The 16,779-nt window shown below is 38.1% G+C and overlaps 1 protein-coding gene across 1 annotated transcript in view; it reads left to right on the top strand.

The window, feature by feature from the left end:
* Positions 1–16,779, top strand: part of LOC140233336 (uncharacterized) — a 93,123-nt gene that overhangs the window by 10,028 nt on the left and 66,316 nt on the right. The window contains exons 7-9 of the mRNA XM_072313445.1: positions 256–344; positions 1,356–1,537; positions 2,629–2,732. Coding sequence (XP_072169546.1) covers positions 256–344; positions 1,356–1,537; positions 2,629–2,732 — 375 coding nt within the window. The remainder of the gene's footprint in view (positions 1–255; positions 345–1,355; positions 1,538–2,628; positions 2,733–16,779) is intronic.

Here is a 16,779-nt window from a genome sequence, read left to right as displayed (position 1 = left end):
TAAATGAAACAAAGTGGGAAATAGGGATGTCAAACATGATGGTATTTGTATGAAAAAAAGACATATTTCCACCATGTCAAATTGGGTAGAGAAATATTTATTATACGTTTTTGACTATTGATGCTGAAATTTGCAACATGAAAGTGATACATGTCTATCTCTCTCTCCCTCCCTCCCTCTCCCCCTCTCCATCTCTTCCACTCCCCCTCTCTATCCCCCTCCATCTCTCTCACGGGATGGTCCCCGCATCCTCAGCCACAAGAGGTTCTGAGGGAGATACCACGGGTCCTCCTCTCCTCCCAGACCCTGGAGTGTTTGATCCTCGATGGAGTGGGTCTCAAATGGTAATCTGACTTGCCTCTTGTAGCATCCAATTTTTCTTTTCCCTTTTTCTTTCAATGAAAAGGCTTTTTCATAAAGGAAAAAAGATGCTGAAAGCAAGAGACTGTTAATCAGAGGGGTGACGAGTGAGATGTGCATTTTCTTCATTTTGTCTCCCTCTGCAAATGAAATGTGCAAGATCGCAACTGCTGATCTGTAATTTATAAACATGTCGGAAAAAGGAACCACAAGACTCGAACCTAGTGTCATCTACTGCTTTCCGGGCAGCAACACTACCACCAAGCTACCCCTTGTTGCCAGCAGTGACACGATGAACTTGGAACAAATACGCAAATTTGGGTCCTGTAGTTCCTCTTTATGCCTCCTTCCGAAGGATGCCGGAAGTATTATTTCTGACATGTTTGTTGAATTACAGATCAGCAGTTGCGATCTTACAGATTCAATTTGTAGAGGGGGACAAATTGAAGAAAACTCATACCTCAGAAAAGATAATGTTTGCGAGAATGTGTAGAAGTTAGCTTGATGCTAATCAAAGTACATGTACCATAAAGTCTAATGTATACAATTGACTTTTGGTCTGGCTCTATTGAATGTAGGACAACAAAACTTGAATAAAAAGAATTAAGCTGAACTACTGTAGATGACTGATTAGTACATGTATCTTGCAACCTGTCAAACGCAAGCAGGAAAAATGGTGAGACGTTTTCAACCTGCAAAATCTTCAAAGATATCATGATACATATATATTCTTTTTTTTTTTTAAGTGTATCATCAACATGCTGCTGAACACAGGCCAGAAAAAGAAAAAAAAGAGGACATTATCATGTAACTGAAAATTTATTAAAGTGAAAGTTGGATTTTCCTTCATGGATGAAACAGTAAACATCAAAAGATAGTAGCGCATAGCTTTCCTCTGTTGCCACTTGAGATGTTTTTCTCTCTACTTTGGGAAAGGCAGTTGATATGAAAACATAATTCTCTGTCTCACCTGTATAATCTTTTTATTTCTTCAGGGATTTTGTACGGGACTTGAGCACCTCGCTGCTGTCCAACCCCCAGTCCAATCTCCGTGTCATCGACCTCTCCAACAACCCCCTCGACGACCGGGGCATCAAGCACCTCTGCGGGCCCGTCGCGAAGATGACGCACGGCCTCTCGGAGCTGCGGCTGTCCAAGACGGGCATTAGTGGGGATGGTGAGCTCATATTCAGGGATTAAAGGTGCATGGTCCCGGTGTTTTAGTCAAATGCATACGCGGGCGCACGGCGCAAGTTTCCTATAGAGACCTACGCTATCGACTCCTCTTTAGCGCTTACGCTGTGGCCCACTTCCCCAAGTCCAAAGAAGTCTGATCCACTGTAGCCAGTGGTCCGATCACAGTTCGGCTCGTGATTCGGCTGAGGGGGATGACAGCTTTAGCAAACTTCTTTTGTGATGTCATGATAAGAAGCACATATGCACACACCCTGGCATTACTACAGACTGCGCGATGCGCAGAGAAAACAACGAAGGCAACGTTACCTAGCAACACATATGCGCTTTACTCTTGATGACAGCTCAACTTCGACAATCTTCGTATCAACGCTAACGGTGATCGGGAGTATCATCAACAGCGCCCTCTACACTACCTCTACACTACCGGGACTATGCACCTTCAACTATCGTACTTTACCTCGTCACTGCTGGCATTCCCGGTTTCTTGTCCTATTTACATTTATATTTGGCTCTAACCCTCCTGTGCTTCGTTTTATCAATCAGCTTGCAGGCTGGAGTACTTTCTTTGCCAATTAGCACAGATGCATGGAAAGTAAATTGTCAATGGAATAGAGATTACCTCTTCCCCCAACTGCATCCCCCAATACCTAAGTGTCATCATGGTTGGACAGAGACACATTGCTACACCTGGGTTGGTTTGTTAACTTTACAGCTCAGTCATGTTTGGTTTGATTACTGAATATTGAAGAAAAAAAAATGCTTGGCAAATTACAATAGATGCCTGGGTGCATAAAGCCTAAAAGGTATTGCAGATACTGTAATTTTGTCTTCATCATCACTGTCATAATAGCAGCATCTTTACAAAGATACAAAGATTACAAGATAGGAATAGACCAAGAGTATGATACAGTCAGAGAGAGTGCTTTATGTTAATACACTATTTAGCAAAAATTTATCCTTATGTGTGATAGGGACGAGGATTAAGTTATGTTATGTCATGTGTAATGTTGTTGGCAATTTGTGATTTTTGTAGTGTTTAGAATTATCCTCCCTCTGTTGATCAAACTTTAGGTGCCTCGGCATTAGGCAAGGCCCTTGGAGAAAACAACTTCATTCCAACCACACTCAAGGTGCTGGACCTGTCAGGGAATGCCTTCAGGGATTCCGACCTTGCGGTAAGAATTAACATCTCTTTCCTCTACCTGTCAACCCAGTACGATGCAAACCAAAAAATGTTGAAATATCATATTTTGTGACTCATTTGTATGTAGCTTTCTTGTGGGATGCGTAGGCTTAATAATGGGGAACTTTTTTTTTTCTAGGTTGAGACTATTCAAGATTTCTCTTCAGGTTCTGAATAAATCATACCTTGTGCGATCATAAATTGTGCCAAAGTTCACTCTTAATTGCTACTGGCAATTAAAGTAAAATTTGGCAGGCAAAATCTCAAGTGCTATAAAGAGGAGAGAGCCTGGTGTCATGTGCTAGGAACATATACTACTCACTAACTGCTCATCAACAACTGTTTTTTAATATAAATCATTGTTTTCGGGCGAGTGAAAAGTACTGGTATAAACTTGGCATGCCATTGCATGAGAGAAGCATGCGAAAGTAACAGTCAGATACATGTAAGTGTTATTCTTGTTTCCAATCCTTTTCGTGCGAGATATGTTTCTGTCCAAAGATATGTTCTGAATGTGAGATATGTTCATGAGAGATATGTTTCTGTTCAAACATGTCTATGGAAAATCTTGAGCTTTTTTTTTTTTTTTTTTTTGCTTTTTTCTTTTTGTAACATATGTATTGCCCTCATTGTGGAAATATAGATTTTTGTGATTGAAACATGGTCACAGCATCACTGGTCACTGGTCAAATTGATCTTGTTCACTATGATGTGATGCATTATTCGGCATGCCTTTTTTTTCAGTTAGTAACAGTGAAACATTTAAACCACGTCCCCTCCCCTAATGATCAGTTCATGATGATTGAAAAAGAAAAGGATAGGACACCATCAATGACCAGTAGAGACTGATCATCAAAGTGACCAGTGGAAGCTTAGATAGGGAAGGATAACAATTAACTTTGTACAACTAAATCATGGAAAATATTGATGTTTGACTGTCTCTAAAGGGATGGCTAGTAACTGATTAGTTGGAATCAGTGGGAATGCTGGTGATGATTGTTCCAATTCTTGTGGGATTCATTTAAGACTACATTATATATCTATTGTTGTATGAAAATTGTTTGCTTCAGAATGGTCTCATATTCAAGTAATGTGCAGTTTAATGGTTCCAGGCTAGCATGCCTGTACAGTGACGGGCATTAAACTGCACATTACTTGCATATGAGACCATTCTGAAGCAAACAATTTTCACACAACAATAGATATATAATGTACTCTTAAATGAATCCCACAAGGATTGGAACAATCATCCCCCAACATTCCCACTGATTCCCACTGATCAGTTACTAGCCATCCCCTTTAAACCAACAAAGTGGGTGAGCTAGGCATTGTAGTGTTCTATCTTATCACATAAGGATCAAAACAGATTGAGAAGGTTTACGCAAATCCACATATTGTGGACAGCTAGGCATTAGGAGGACGTTCCAATTCACTCATCCTGGCCTGTCACACACAGCAGTTTGTAACGTCTGCTGCTCACAGTAACGACTGTTGCCATGGCAACAGTCTAAGCAACAGACAATCAGCCTCGGAACATTTGAGATGTTGCCATGATAACTGCAACTTAAGTGGCTTACAATGATTTCTGGCATCTCTGTAAAGCAATCCATAGAATGAATATCGGTGACCAGGAAAATAATAATTTATATTTTTATATACAGTTACATGTACATCTGTATAAAGTAGAGACAATTTGTTTCATAGTTTCAACTATACATTTAAGTGGAGCCAATTTGCTTTGATTTTGGAGTGTGTTGTTGATGATGTAAATTATGACATTTTGAAGTGAAACTGGCCCACTTTTAAAGTAATTCTCAGGTCCAGTAAGCCTATCAGACTAAATGCATAAATGTCCTGTCTGTAGGATGTCCTTAGCCTCTTTATTCTGCCTGTTTGTGTGTGTGTCTGTATGTTTATGTGTGTCTGCCTGTCTATCAGCATGTGTGTTTGTGAATGTCTATCCATGCAAAGAATTTCAGAATTCATTATGGCAAAAGACTTCATTTTTTTTTTCAGTTGTGATTGTGTAATTGCCTTCTGAACATTGTAGACTGCTCCCACAAAGTTTGAAATATTATTAACCAACAACGGTTTTAATGTGAGATTGGCTCTATTTAGATGTCATCATTTTTAGGATCGCAGACAGTGAAACAGTAATTAAAAAAAAAAAACACCCTTGTTCAGATTGTAATTAGTTACTCTTTTGATTTGTCATGAGATATCATATATTTTATGACGTATAGACAGTGCATGCTCCTGAAGGCACTGGACTAGATTATATTACATGCATGATTAGCCCCACTACTGGTTTATGTCACTGAGGTCAAAGGTCAAGAGGAAGAAGAAGTTTTTATTGGCTGATAAAGCATTTAGCGATTGTAAAATATAGAGTGAAGTATTAGGACAGGGTCTGCACTAATTATCTTTTTATGTAAGTAATGTGAATTTGCAACATTGCAGTGCCGCGGGAGATCTGACTGTTATTAGTGCATGACCATGCATTGTAACAAATGTCACATCCTGCCAATTCAACTGATCATAAATCGGGACATTAATACTTCATTTGCCCGGGCATGTAATATGTGGTGTGATTTCTCCCTTTTTTTTTTTTTTTTTTTTTTTTCTTTTTTTTTTTTTTTTTTTTTTTGGGCGGGTGGTGGGGGATGGGATGGATCAAATATAATATTATATCAATGGTAATTGAAATGAATTCATGTATATGCAAACATTACCATATTTGGAGTAAAGTCTCACATTCCCTTTAACTCATTCTCTGCCAACAGGCTGTTGGTCAGTGGGACTTTAATGTACAAACAGTGTAAATTTGTTCACTGGTTGTGCAGGGACTTTAATTCAGCTGTCGTTTGTATCCCTATACAGCTCTCCTAAGACTACTTCCTAACTCTCTGTGTACTTGAGCTCCAAAGGCGAGGAAGATGATCATTAGTCCCACTAGTTCAAGTTTGTGAGAGTCTTTTGAAAGAATAATGAGCTTTGGTTTCAGAGCAGAGGGAAATGATTCCCTTGATACTGTAAGAGGGTAACTCAATTTCTCTGTGCAGATACTTACATGTACATTTGGACATAATTGTCATCTTCTACCACATCTGTGACAAATACATACATAGATTTGCAGTTACATACACATATACGTTACAATACCTTACGCAGAGTTTGAGAAGATGAAATGAGATGCGGGTAATTAAGAATATAGATGTATGCCTGTGGGAATTAAATACTGACAATGTTTTGGATGGCATTCGATAGGTAGGCACTTCAGAGTAATTCAGCACTCAGTGTTTCCTTTGTTGTCTTCTGTTTTTAATCCACAAAGGGGAGAAGACTCTAGTTTAGCATGGTTAATAGGAATTTCTCACGTGTGAACCAATCCCTGTGGTGATCCTTTGTTGCGTGAAACCAGAACTAGACTTAGGTTTTCAAATGAATGCTTTGCGATGAAAAGAAAAAGAGATTTCAATGGCTTAATCAGTATTGAAAGGCTTTCCTGAAAGAGATCACTTAGACTCGAGTGCGCACTCATAGCCGGGCATTGAAAATATCCTGTCATAGAATCTCGGGTGCAAGTCTTTCTGAGATAATTGAAAGTATTAAAGGTAGAATAAAGTTCTCAGAAGGGCTCAAAATTCATCTTCCACCATTTAAAATTTGCTTTGCAATAGATTGAAAGGATCTACCAAGAAGCTTGTATGGCTGACACAATTTGCCAGGATATAATAATGACTTGCTTTGGAGCAATTTGAGATCAATAGTGTAAGATAATTTTGATCTTAGTACGTAACTTTTCATTCCGAAAGTGCCCTCCCCATCCAGCAGAGGATAGGTAGAACATTACGTGATGGTCGATCGTGCCCTAGCAGTAGTACTTCCTAATAAGCTGCATGTGATTCAAGCTCGCATGGAAGATGATAGATATTGCTCTGGCCAGATTTGTAATCAATTATAATTTTTTTTAAAAAAGAAGAAAATTTGAAAAAAATATGTAATTGTAGTAACCACAATCTGGTATGCTCTGAGATTGCAATACTTCTGTCATACCTTTTTGGCTAATATTTCACATTTTAATTGTTACCTAACTGAAAATGTGTTATCACAGCATCATTTTACTTTTCTTTTTATTTCTTTGGCATACAATGTATGCGTCCATTTTTTAGAAGAAATTGACAGTGTCTGTAGGCATATGGAAACTTTGTTTTACCCTTAAAGAAGGGCTTGATTGTTGAGAAGTGGCCTCTCATAAAGAAATGTTCACTGAGTAGTTTTGATTAATGTGTTATCACAAGAACATCACTAATTTTTAAATCTCAGTCTATGAGGCCCTTCATGGGGCCTAAGATGATTTGACCTAGCAGGTCAGCTTTGCCAACTTGACAGTTTAAACGTTTCTAGCACGAGTGAAGCGGCAAAATGAAGTACAATACTGTTAACCCCCCCCCAAAAAAAAGCAAACAAACAAACAAACAAACAAACAAACAAACAATTAAATTATATTATATTAAAAAATTAGAAAAAAAATTAAAAATTAAAAAAATATAAAAAAATGAATAGATAAAATAAATAAATAAATAAGATAAACAGACAGGTTTCATTACTGTTACACATCATGATAGACATGGAAAAGAACAACTTTCTATATATTCAAATTTAAGCCTTTAAATGTGTAGTTAAAGAAATGAAAAGTAACAAGAATACATGTAGATATCAGGTTTAGATGAAGACTGTTTGAAATTTTGTGCGAGTCGTGTCATTTGATTAAACCAACACCATCCGCCTGAATTTTGTGTAAACAGAAGGGAGCCCCCATGTCAGAGTGTTCACGGCAGCTGATGCTGGTGAGTGAAGGAGGGATGCATGAGGTCATTTGTGGTGCTTGAGGTCATTTGAGGTGCCGTAGGTCATTTGAGGTGCCTTAAAGAGAAACTCCGCTCCGGCTCTCTAGCTACATTGACTTTTTGATAGATCCAAATGAGTGAAAGATCAGACGAACAGACACCATAGAAGTTTCTCTACTTTAAAATCAAAATATCAAAGTTGTGATATTTTGTGTTTTTCATGATCACATATATAAATTAGATGAAGATGGTGTAAATTCCTCACAAGCCACATGTTGGCTGGTACACAACTCTTATCAGAATTTCATTTTTTTTTAATGACTTGAAGGAGTATCATGATCACCTTTGCATGAATCATTTTACACGTATGATGAATTCACAAAGCCACAGTTGCTTACTGTTGGTACTTTCTAAAAATTATTTTCATTACTGTTTATTGATACAAACCTATTAGAGAATGACATCAGATTTTGGCATTTGCTGTTGTCTGAGCAGTTTACTTAATTGTTCATGTTTCTGATCTGTATAAAGACAACTCACTTGTTCTGTCTTGTTTGGATTTTATCAAAGACACCACAATCAAGGAGTGGAGTTTCCCTTTAATAGTCCCAGGGCAGTTTTTTCGGCATGTGGTGCACACTGCATGGTAGAAAACCAGAAACCCAACTATCAAAGGGGTAGATGGGAAATCAGAAGTTTGTTGGGAATTACCCTAAGTTGTGCCCTTCACAAGTTATTTTGCGTAGCCAACAGAATATCCCTGTAGTATCTAGTTGTAGTTAATCCCATTTCTCCCTTTTTTTTTTTTCTTGTTGGGTGTCTGTAGGGATGATGAACACTTTGCCTCTTGATATGTTTTGTTGTTGTTTTGGAATAAGTTTAGTTTTTCCCGCCTGTCACCCTGTAGATGCATTATCGTGTCATGGACATGTCTATAGATTTGAAGGGGATTGCTTTTGGTTCTCTTGAGGTATTTGAGCATGCGTATTTCTTTCCCAAAATGAGTTATTACTTCTTCTTTTCTCTCCTTCGTTCCCTCTGTCACCAAACAAATCCCATTGGTCACGTTTCTGTGGGTTTGTGCTGTATCTTTTGATCATCATTTCCACCATTCATGGCTAGTATTTCATGTTGGGTAAACACTTCTCTTTCATATGACCCCCCCCCCCCCCCCCATTTTTTAAAATCATTATTAAAACTGTTGTTTATTTCAGTTGTGGGTTTATGTAAAGCATTTAAATTGTTAAATTTATAAAATGATGCTCAAATTGGCAAAATATTTCAGACAAGGAAGTTAGTGTGTTTATTTTTTTCTCTTTAAATCATGGATGTGCAGATTTAATGAATGTAATCAGTTTTGTAGAGAGTCTTTCTCCATGCATAGAAAATGGCAGTAAATTTAAGAGGTGCCAATTTGACAAGGTACAGGTACTGTGTAAAAATTCCTGCCCGCCCCCCCCCCCCCCTCCTCTTTTTGTGTAGGTCATGGTAGTGGTGATAGGAATCTTTCCTTTTATAGAAAATGCCAACTTAGAATGCATGCCAGGGGAATGAATTTAGATAAGAATCTGTGTGTGAAAGTTTGTTTGTATGTGTGCACTTGTGTCTAGTAGTCATAGACATATAGCCCGGCGTATGTTTGGTGCTGAAATTTTGCATGCATGCAACACAGGGTATGTGGTTTCACTTGATAATAGGACAGTGATTTTAATTAAACTGCATGGACATGGTCTTATTTACCCAGGGTAGCCTCTTTAGCACGAGTCCTGCTCTTTCCAAGGGCCCTGCCATTATTATTACCCCCAGCATTGCCAGGTGCCCATTTTGTCATTTGGGACAAGAGGGACATTGCTGGTAAAGATATCTTAATGAAGGATGCATTAAAGTACTTGGCAGGACTTGAACTCGGGACATCTGTTATGAAGTCAAGAGTCTTATCCACTATACCACAGTGCCCCCACAAATGAAGGGGTGCTGTGTGTTCAGGAATAATGCACAATTCCAATGACATGAACTACAGTCACACCTTCTTTTGATATCAAAGTTGCAACTACAGCTGTACCTTTCAATATGCTCCATCCAGCTGCCTTGTGCAGCAACTACAAAATTTCCTTTGAGTAATGGTGTGTCGTACCACCCGTGACCCTGCATATAATGTCCACCTTTCTAATATGACCAGTAGCCTCCATCCCCAATCGTGTCCTATGGTCAATATTATGGTATGTACAGCTAGAGCAGCCACAAAGTTGAGATTAAATCCTATTTGTAAGAACGCCAAGTTGCTACATATTATCATTCTGTCACTGTTTTACACTCACTAGAATCTCACACAGTGAATTTTTCCAGGACCAACCTAAATACATTGTACTTTAAAAGCAAGATTTATATGGTTTTTTATTTGTCTGAACATTATTCATTTGTCAGACTATTATTGTCCAGCAGTGGATTTGAAATGATGTGAATATCTGACAAGTGATTCAAATGGCAGGCAATCTGTCTGCAAGTGGCCACCTGTCTGCGAAAGGACACTTGTTTTGTTTCCACAGAGTTGTTACCATACACAGGTGGGGCTATGCCTAAGTGCAAATGAAGAAGTACTGTCCTTTTCAAACCCATATCATATACATTTTTGGAGATAGTTTTGGCATAAAAACAAGCATGTTTGAGTTAATCTGTTTTGAAACACAGTAGATCCAGTTTTTCCCCCATTTTTTTTTCCTCATGCCCCCACAGAAACTCCTGCTTGTTATGTGTAGAATGACGGTGATACTGTCCGGATCTTTTTTTTTTTTTTTTTTTTTATAGCCTGCCTGTTGGATTTTATGCCTCTTGTGCCTTTACAGGTGTATATAGAAGCCTTGAGGTGTTTTGAAAACAGTGCCATTTTCAAGTCACTTTTCATGCTTGGATTATTACATGTACATGTGAGCATGTGTTTGTATTGTATACCCGGTACTCTGTACGAATCACAGCATCATTCATCCCCCAGCAATGTCTGCCTGTGTCTGCCTAATTAGCATGATGTCTGAGCATGTTTCATATACAATTTGTAATAGAGGATCAACCTACAGATATAGAAATATTAAATGTTTTGCTTCTATGCTTCAGACTACTCATCGTCATGCTGAAGGCATGAATCTAAGACTAGATTTTTTTTTCCATTCTTTGTAGAATTTACGGAAAATGCATTTCAAAGTTTTCTGCCAATAATGGATGAAAATATTATAGGTTGAAATAATCCCATCAAGTTTGTACACTGGGGTTTAGTGTGAGAGAGTTTAAAGGTAAACAGACTCAGGATTCAAGAGGGCGCTATTGCAAGGACACAGGCTTATGCATCTGCCAATATTCAAGATTTAACCATTGGTATGGTGAGTATTTAGAATATGGTTGAAATTCTGTCAATCTCATTTCTTCTCCTGAATCGGCCATTGTTCCTGGATGGTCTACCTACTACAGTTGTACATACAGTGTACAGATTCTTCAAAGACATAGTTCACATACATGTACTACCAAGCTGAAGAGACTTGCATGAAGATGTGTAGGCCTATTGTGTAACAGGTACTGTAATTGATGGAATGATGTGTCAGTATAAAACACGATATCAGTCTACACATTACCTGAAGATTGATAATCAGTCCCGTCCAGCATGTACCCTTGTACATTGTACATACATTGTACTATCATACCCATGCTACATGTTACCAGCAAATCATGAGTAGCGGTATTGAACCTGTACAATAGTGAGCGTATGCAGTCCTTGTGATCTACTTTTACAGTTAACTAGGTTTACCTCATTGATCTGCATAACGAAGATGGTGGCAATCATCAGATCTTGCAAGAGCCCCCTCTTGAATCCCTGTGCCTTAAAAAAAAAAAAAATACATACAAATATGTAACTTCCATAATCTAAGTCTTCATTTTCATGAAACTTTTACTGTCCAATGTGTTTGTATGCTGCACTCATTATCAAATCCAGCTTTTACATGGCGTGGAATCTAACTATAGGCCTGTGTGGAATGAACGAAAGTGGGTGGATACTTTAAATACATTGTGTGGTTGTAGTAAATCAGTTGAATATTTTATGCCACCCACTGGGGGCAGAGATTAGACTGTACCTGGATGTTTAAACATACATACATACACCAAAGCATACCAAGGTATCAAACTATGTGTCAGCAGTTCACAAGGTGATGTTGGCCGAAACAAAACACATCCTCTCCTTCCACCCCCCCCCCCATTTTGTTGTCCCCGCCGAACGAGTTTGAGCGGGGGACTATGAAACGGGCTCCGTACATGTGTGTGTCTGTGCGTCCGTCCGTCCGTCCGTCCGTCCGTCCGTCCGTGCGTCCGTGTGTGCGTCCGTGTGTGATCAAAATGTTCAATTTGCTACTTCTCTGTCATTTATGAGCCAATTTTGATTCTGTTTGCTTTATATGATAGCACTACATGGGAGCTTTAAAACTTCTACACAGAATTTCAGTTGTGACCTTTGACCTTGACTTTTGACCTATATTGTACATTTCGCTACAAAATGCTACTCCTTCGCCATTTCTAACCTGATTTCGATTCCGTTTGCTTTATATGATGGCACTAGTTGAGGGCTTCAAAACTACTACACAGAATTTTGACCTTTGACTTCTTTGACCTTTGACCTTAATTTTTGACCTACAGTCAAACTCGGATACCTCGAATTCGTCGGGACTGAAGAAAATGGTTCGACGTACGCGAATTTCGAGGTACGCGGACGTCGAATTTTCTTCGACTTATCCGATGTTTATCGATGTTCGACGTTTATCGATGTTCAACATGGTGTCAGCTGTTATAGTGCCTACTGATTGTTTGCATGCTTGTCAATTTGAATTGAATCAACTTTTATATGAATGAATTGAGTGAAAATCGGAAATGAAATCAAAATTTCAGAAATAAAGATTTTGGTGGCCCGATCGCGCCACCAAAAAAAAAAAAAAAAAAAAAAAATCGGATGTTTGCCTTTACTTTTGAAAATGAACAGCGGTAACAATCGGCTACGTAAGATGCTAAAATAAATGTCAGGGGTTTGCGTTTAATTGTGGAAATGAATGACGGTAATATTCGACTCGGTATGATCCGAAAATAAATGTCGGATGTTTGCTCATACTTTTGGAAATGAATAACGATAAGACTCAGCTCCGTATGGTGCTAAAACTAATGTTAGATATTTGATTTTGCGTTCGGAAATGAATAAGGATAACATTCGGCTCCGGAAGACGCTGAAATAAATGTCGAATTATTGCTATGACGTTCGGAAATGAAAAACAATAACATTCAACTCCGTACGATGGTTAAATAAATGTCGGATGTTTCCTTATACTTTCGAAAGTAAATAGCAATAGCATTCGGCTCCGGAAGATGCTAAAATAGATGTCAGATGATCGTTTTTATGTTCGGAAGAAAATAGCAGTAATATTCTGCTCCATCATGTCCATATGATGCTAAAATAACTGTCTGAGGTTTGCTTTTAAATTTCGAAATGAATAACAGCAACATTCAGCTGCGTTTAATGGTAAAATTAATGCTTGATGTTTGCTTTGACGTTCGGAAAAGAGTAACAATAATATTCAACTCCTGACAATGATGAAATAAATGCTGGATGTTTGCTTTTACGTTCGAAAGTAAATTGCAATAACATTTAGCTCCGGAAGATGCTAAAATAAATGTCGAATGTTTGCTTTGATGTTCTGAAGTGAATAACAATAATATTCAACTCCGTACGCTGATAAAATAAATGCCGGATGTGTGCTTTTACGTTCGAAAGTAAATGTCAATAGCATTCAGCTCCGGAAGATGCTAAAATACATGTCGAATGATTGCTTTTACGTTTGGCATGTTTGGAAGTGAACAGCAGTAACATTCTGCCCCATACGATGATAAAAAAATATTAGATATTTGCTACGGTACATTTCGAAATAAATATCAGTAACATTCAGCTATACGTTTCATGGTCCAAAATGTCTGATGTCTGCCTTGACGTTCAAAAATGAAAAACAGTAACATTCGGCTCTGTGCGATGATCAAAATATTGTCAGATGATTCATTTCACTTTCGGAAGTGGACGGCAGTAACATTCGGCTCCGCTCGATAATGAAATAAATGTCGGATGTTTGAAATGAATAACGGTAATATTCTGCTCCGTACGATGCAAAAATAAATAACAGATTGTTGCTTTAACATTTCGAAATGATTAATGGTATTAATCCGCTCAGTTAGATGCTAAAACAAATAGCGGATGTTTGCTTTCACGTTTGGAAATGGATTAGGATAGTATTCAGCTCCGTAAGATTCTAAAATGAATGTCGGTTGTTTGCTTTTACATTTAAAAATGAATAACGGTAACTTTCGGCTTTTTACAATGCTAAAACAAATGTCGGATGCTAACAAATGTCAGCAAATGCTCCCATTTTCTCAATTCAAACGTAAGTTTTGACCTCCTCAATATAATGGGCATCAACTTTTTAAATAATCTCTACGTCTATTTGTCAAATCTTTAAACACAGAGTAAAATGATTGAATTTTCTATTCATTTGTTTTAGACATGGGCATCTGTATCACTTTAATAATGCTTAATATTAATTTGTCTATGTTTAGTAGGACCGATTTAGTTTTTCTAATGTTTTTCCTGATTTTTTTTTTTTACCAGATTTTACTTTCGACCACCAGAAAATAAAAATCAATGATATTGGTGGCCCGATAAAACTTAGTGCGGAGCCCTGTGTATTCTATTCTTCATTGTGATCGGCCTATACTTCCAGATTTTCATAATCGCATTGCTGGAAAAAAAAAAGTTTCAGTGCTTGCGTTCTCGGGGAAGTAAACTTCGTGAAAGGCAAAAAAAAAAAAGTTTGAAAAAGGCACTACGAGGGAGATTTATGTTTTGACAGTGGAGCGTGATTAATGGCAAAGATATAACTGTCAACGTAAGCAGGTGCGCCCCGACGGTTGAGAAATCTACGCGCACGATATGACTGTCTCGATCAAAAATCAAAACACAGTGGTTAAAGAAAAGCAAATGATGGGGCAGCGCGTAGTGCTATCGTAAAGCACTCCATTGGCACGGGTGCTATGTGCATACCATGTACGTGTGTTGGTAGATGTTGGGGATTTTCCTTGTCAGCTGTGTATCGGGTATTTCTTCTTGGGCGCGCGATTGTTCTGGTCTCAGAATATTTACAATCGAGTGTGAAAACATTTGGGACATGTCTTCGCTGTCCACGCGCGCTTAATCGGAGATGCTGAGTGATGTTTGCAATTTCGATTCGAGCAACATGCTGGGAAAAACAATAAGTTAATTAAGATCGGGACATTAGATTTCCCTTCGAGGTAACCGAACTTCGAGTTATCTTTTTCGAGCTACGCGAATTTTAATACACGGAAACTCCATCGGAACAATCGGGACTTTCATTTTGCCCCCGAGGTAAGTGATATTCGGCTTATCCGACGTCGAGGTATCCGAGTTTGACTGTATATTGTGCATTTTGCTACAAAATGCTACTCCTTCGCCATTTCTAACCCGATTTCGATTCCGTTTGCTTTATGTGATAGCACTAGGTGAGGGCTTCAAAACTTCTACACAGAATTTTGACCTTTGTCTTCTTTGACCTTGATTTTTTACCTTTATTGTACATTGGCTACAAAATGCTACTCCTTCGCCATTTCTACCCAATTTCGATTCCATTTGCTTTATGTGATGGCACTAGGTGAAGGCTTCAAAACTTCTACTCAGAATTTTGACCTTTGACTTCTTTGACCTTGATTTTTTATCTATATTGCACATTTTGTTACAAAATGCTACTTCCGGCGGGGACATATATTACGCACCGCGTAATTTCTACTTTTCCTTGTTTCCTTTTTTTTGGGGGGGGGGGAAGGGGAGGGTGTAGCAATTTAGCAATAAGTTACTTTTAAACCGTTGAAGACTAGTCCCGAGTATACTCAGGCAGGTGTCCTAATGGGGAGTGCATGTTATAGCAGAATCAGCCCGTCCTCAAGGGGCTAATATCACAGATGAAATCATACTTGGTTTACATGTACTTCCAGGGTGTAGAGAAGTAAAAGCATCTGCTTATAAATGTACCTCTCATCACACGTAACAAATCATGCTTGTGTTTGTTTCGTGGAAAAGCACTCCTAAGCATGTCGTAGAAATGTCCATTTTTAATTTGAGGAGGGTTTTTTATGCAGTATTTGTACTCCATGTGTAAGGATAGTGCATACAGATAGCATACAGCTGAGTCTGCACTGTACAAAAGAGAAAGATAAGAAAGAAAGTGTCCCTTAATTCAGACACATTCAGACAAGTAGATATCAAAAAGATATAAAAAGACAAAAATATAGTTATTTTCAACCAAGCTGCTTTTCTATTGCATGAGGTTTTAATCATTTTATAGATGATGAGGTTAGACCAGGGCCCTGTTTCATAAAAACTTGTTATCAGTGACAAGTTGTCATAGTTGTTAGAAGCTATCGAAATCCTTGCATCTGATTGGCTAAGAGCAAATTTGTCACAGAAATATGGCAGTTGTCACTGATAACAAGTTTTATGACACGGAACCCAGTGATCTTTGCATGCAAAGTTTCATGATGATTTTAGTTGATATATTTGGATATTTTTTTTTATGTCGGTAGCATTGTTTTTTATGTTATTTCTCTTTACATTCTTCATTGCTCACATCTTGCATTGCATTGCATTTTGGTTTATGTTCTTTATGTTCCTTTAATTTTCAGTTGTTATATTTCTTGTGATTATTCTGTTTCCCATTTACTTTATTATTATTTTTTTAATTTTATATTTGCCAGAAGCTGCAGAATTTTAAACTGCACTTTGCCAAAGCAGTGAATCTGGATGCTGACTCTCACGTACATGTAGGTCATGCCAAACTTTAACCTTCTTCATGTGACTGGCTATATGGAATGAACATTTTTATCATCCACCATCATGCTTATTGAAAACATCCATGAGTAACCCACCTCATTTCTCTATCATATATGTGACAACCCCCTTAATCATCGAAGAGCAATTCCAGACCAGATTAAACATACTAATAGAATAAGAGTAGCATGCAGTAAGCACAGCAGTGACAATTTGATCGAATTCGGATAAAAATTAGGGAGGTTTATGAATTTGTGAAGTTTGGCTGATGTGTACAAATC

This window comes from Diadema setosum, chromosome 9, assembly GCF_964275005.1.
Source record: "Diadema setosum chromosome 9, eeDiaSeto1, whole genome shotgun sequence".
NCBI classification, from domain to species: Eukaryota; Metazoa; Echinodermata; class Echinoidea; order Diadematoida; family Diadematidae; genus Diadema; species Diadema setosum.
Note: the sequence above shows the minus strand (reverse complement) of the source record. Positions and strands in the feature narration are given on the sequence as shown.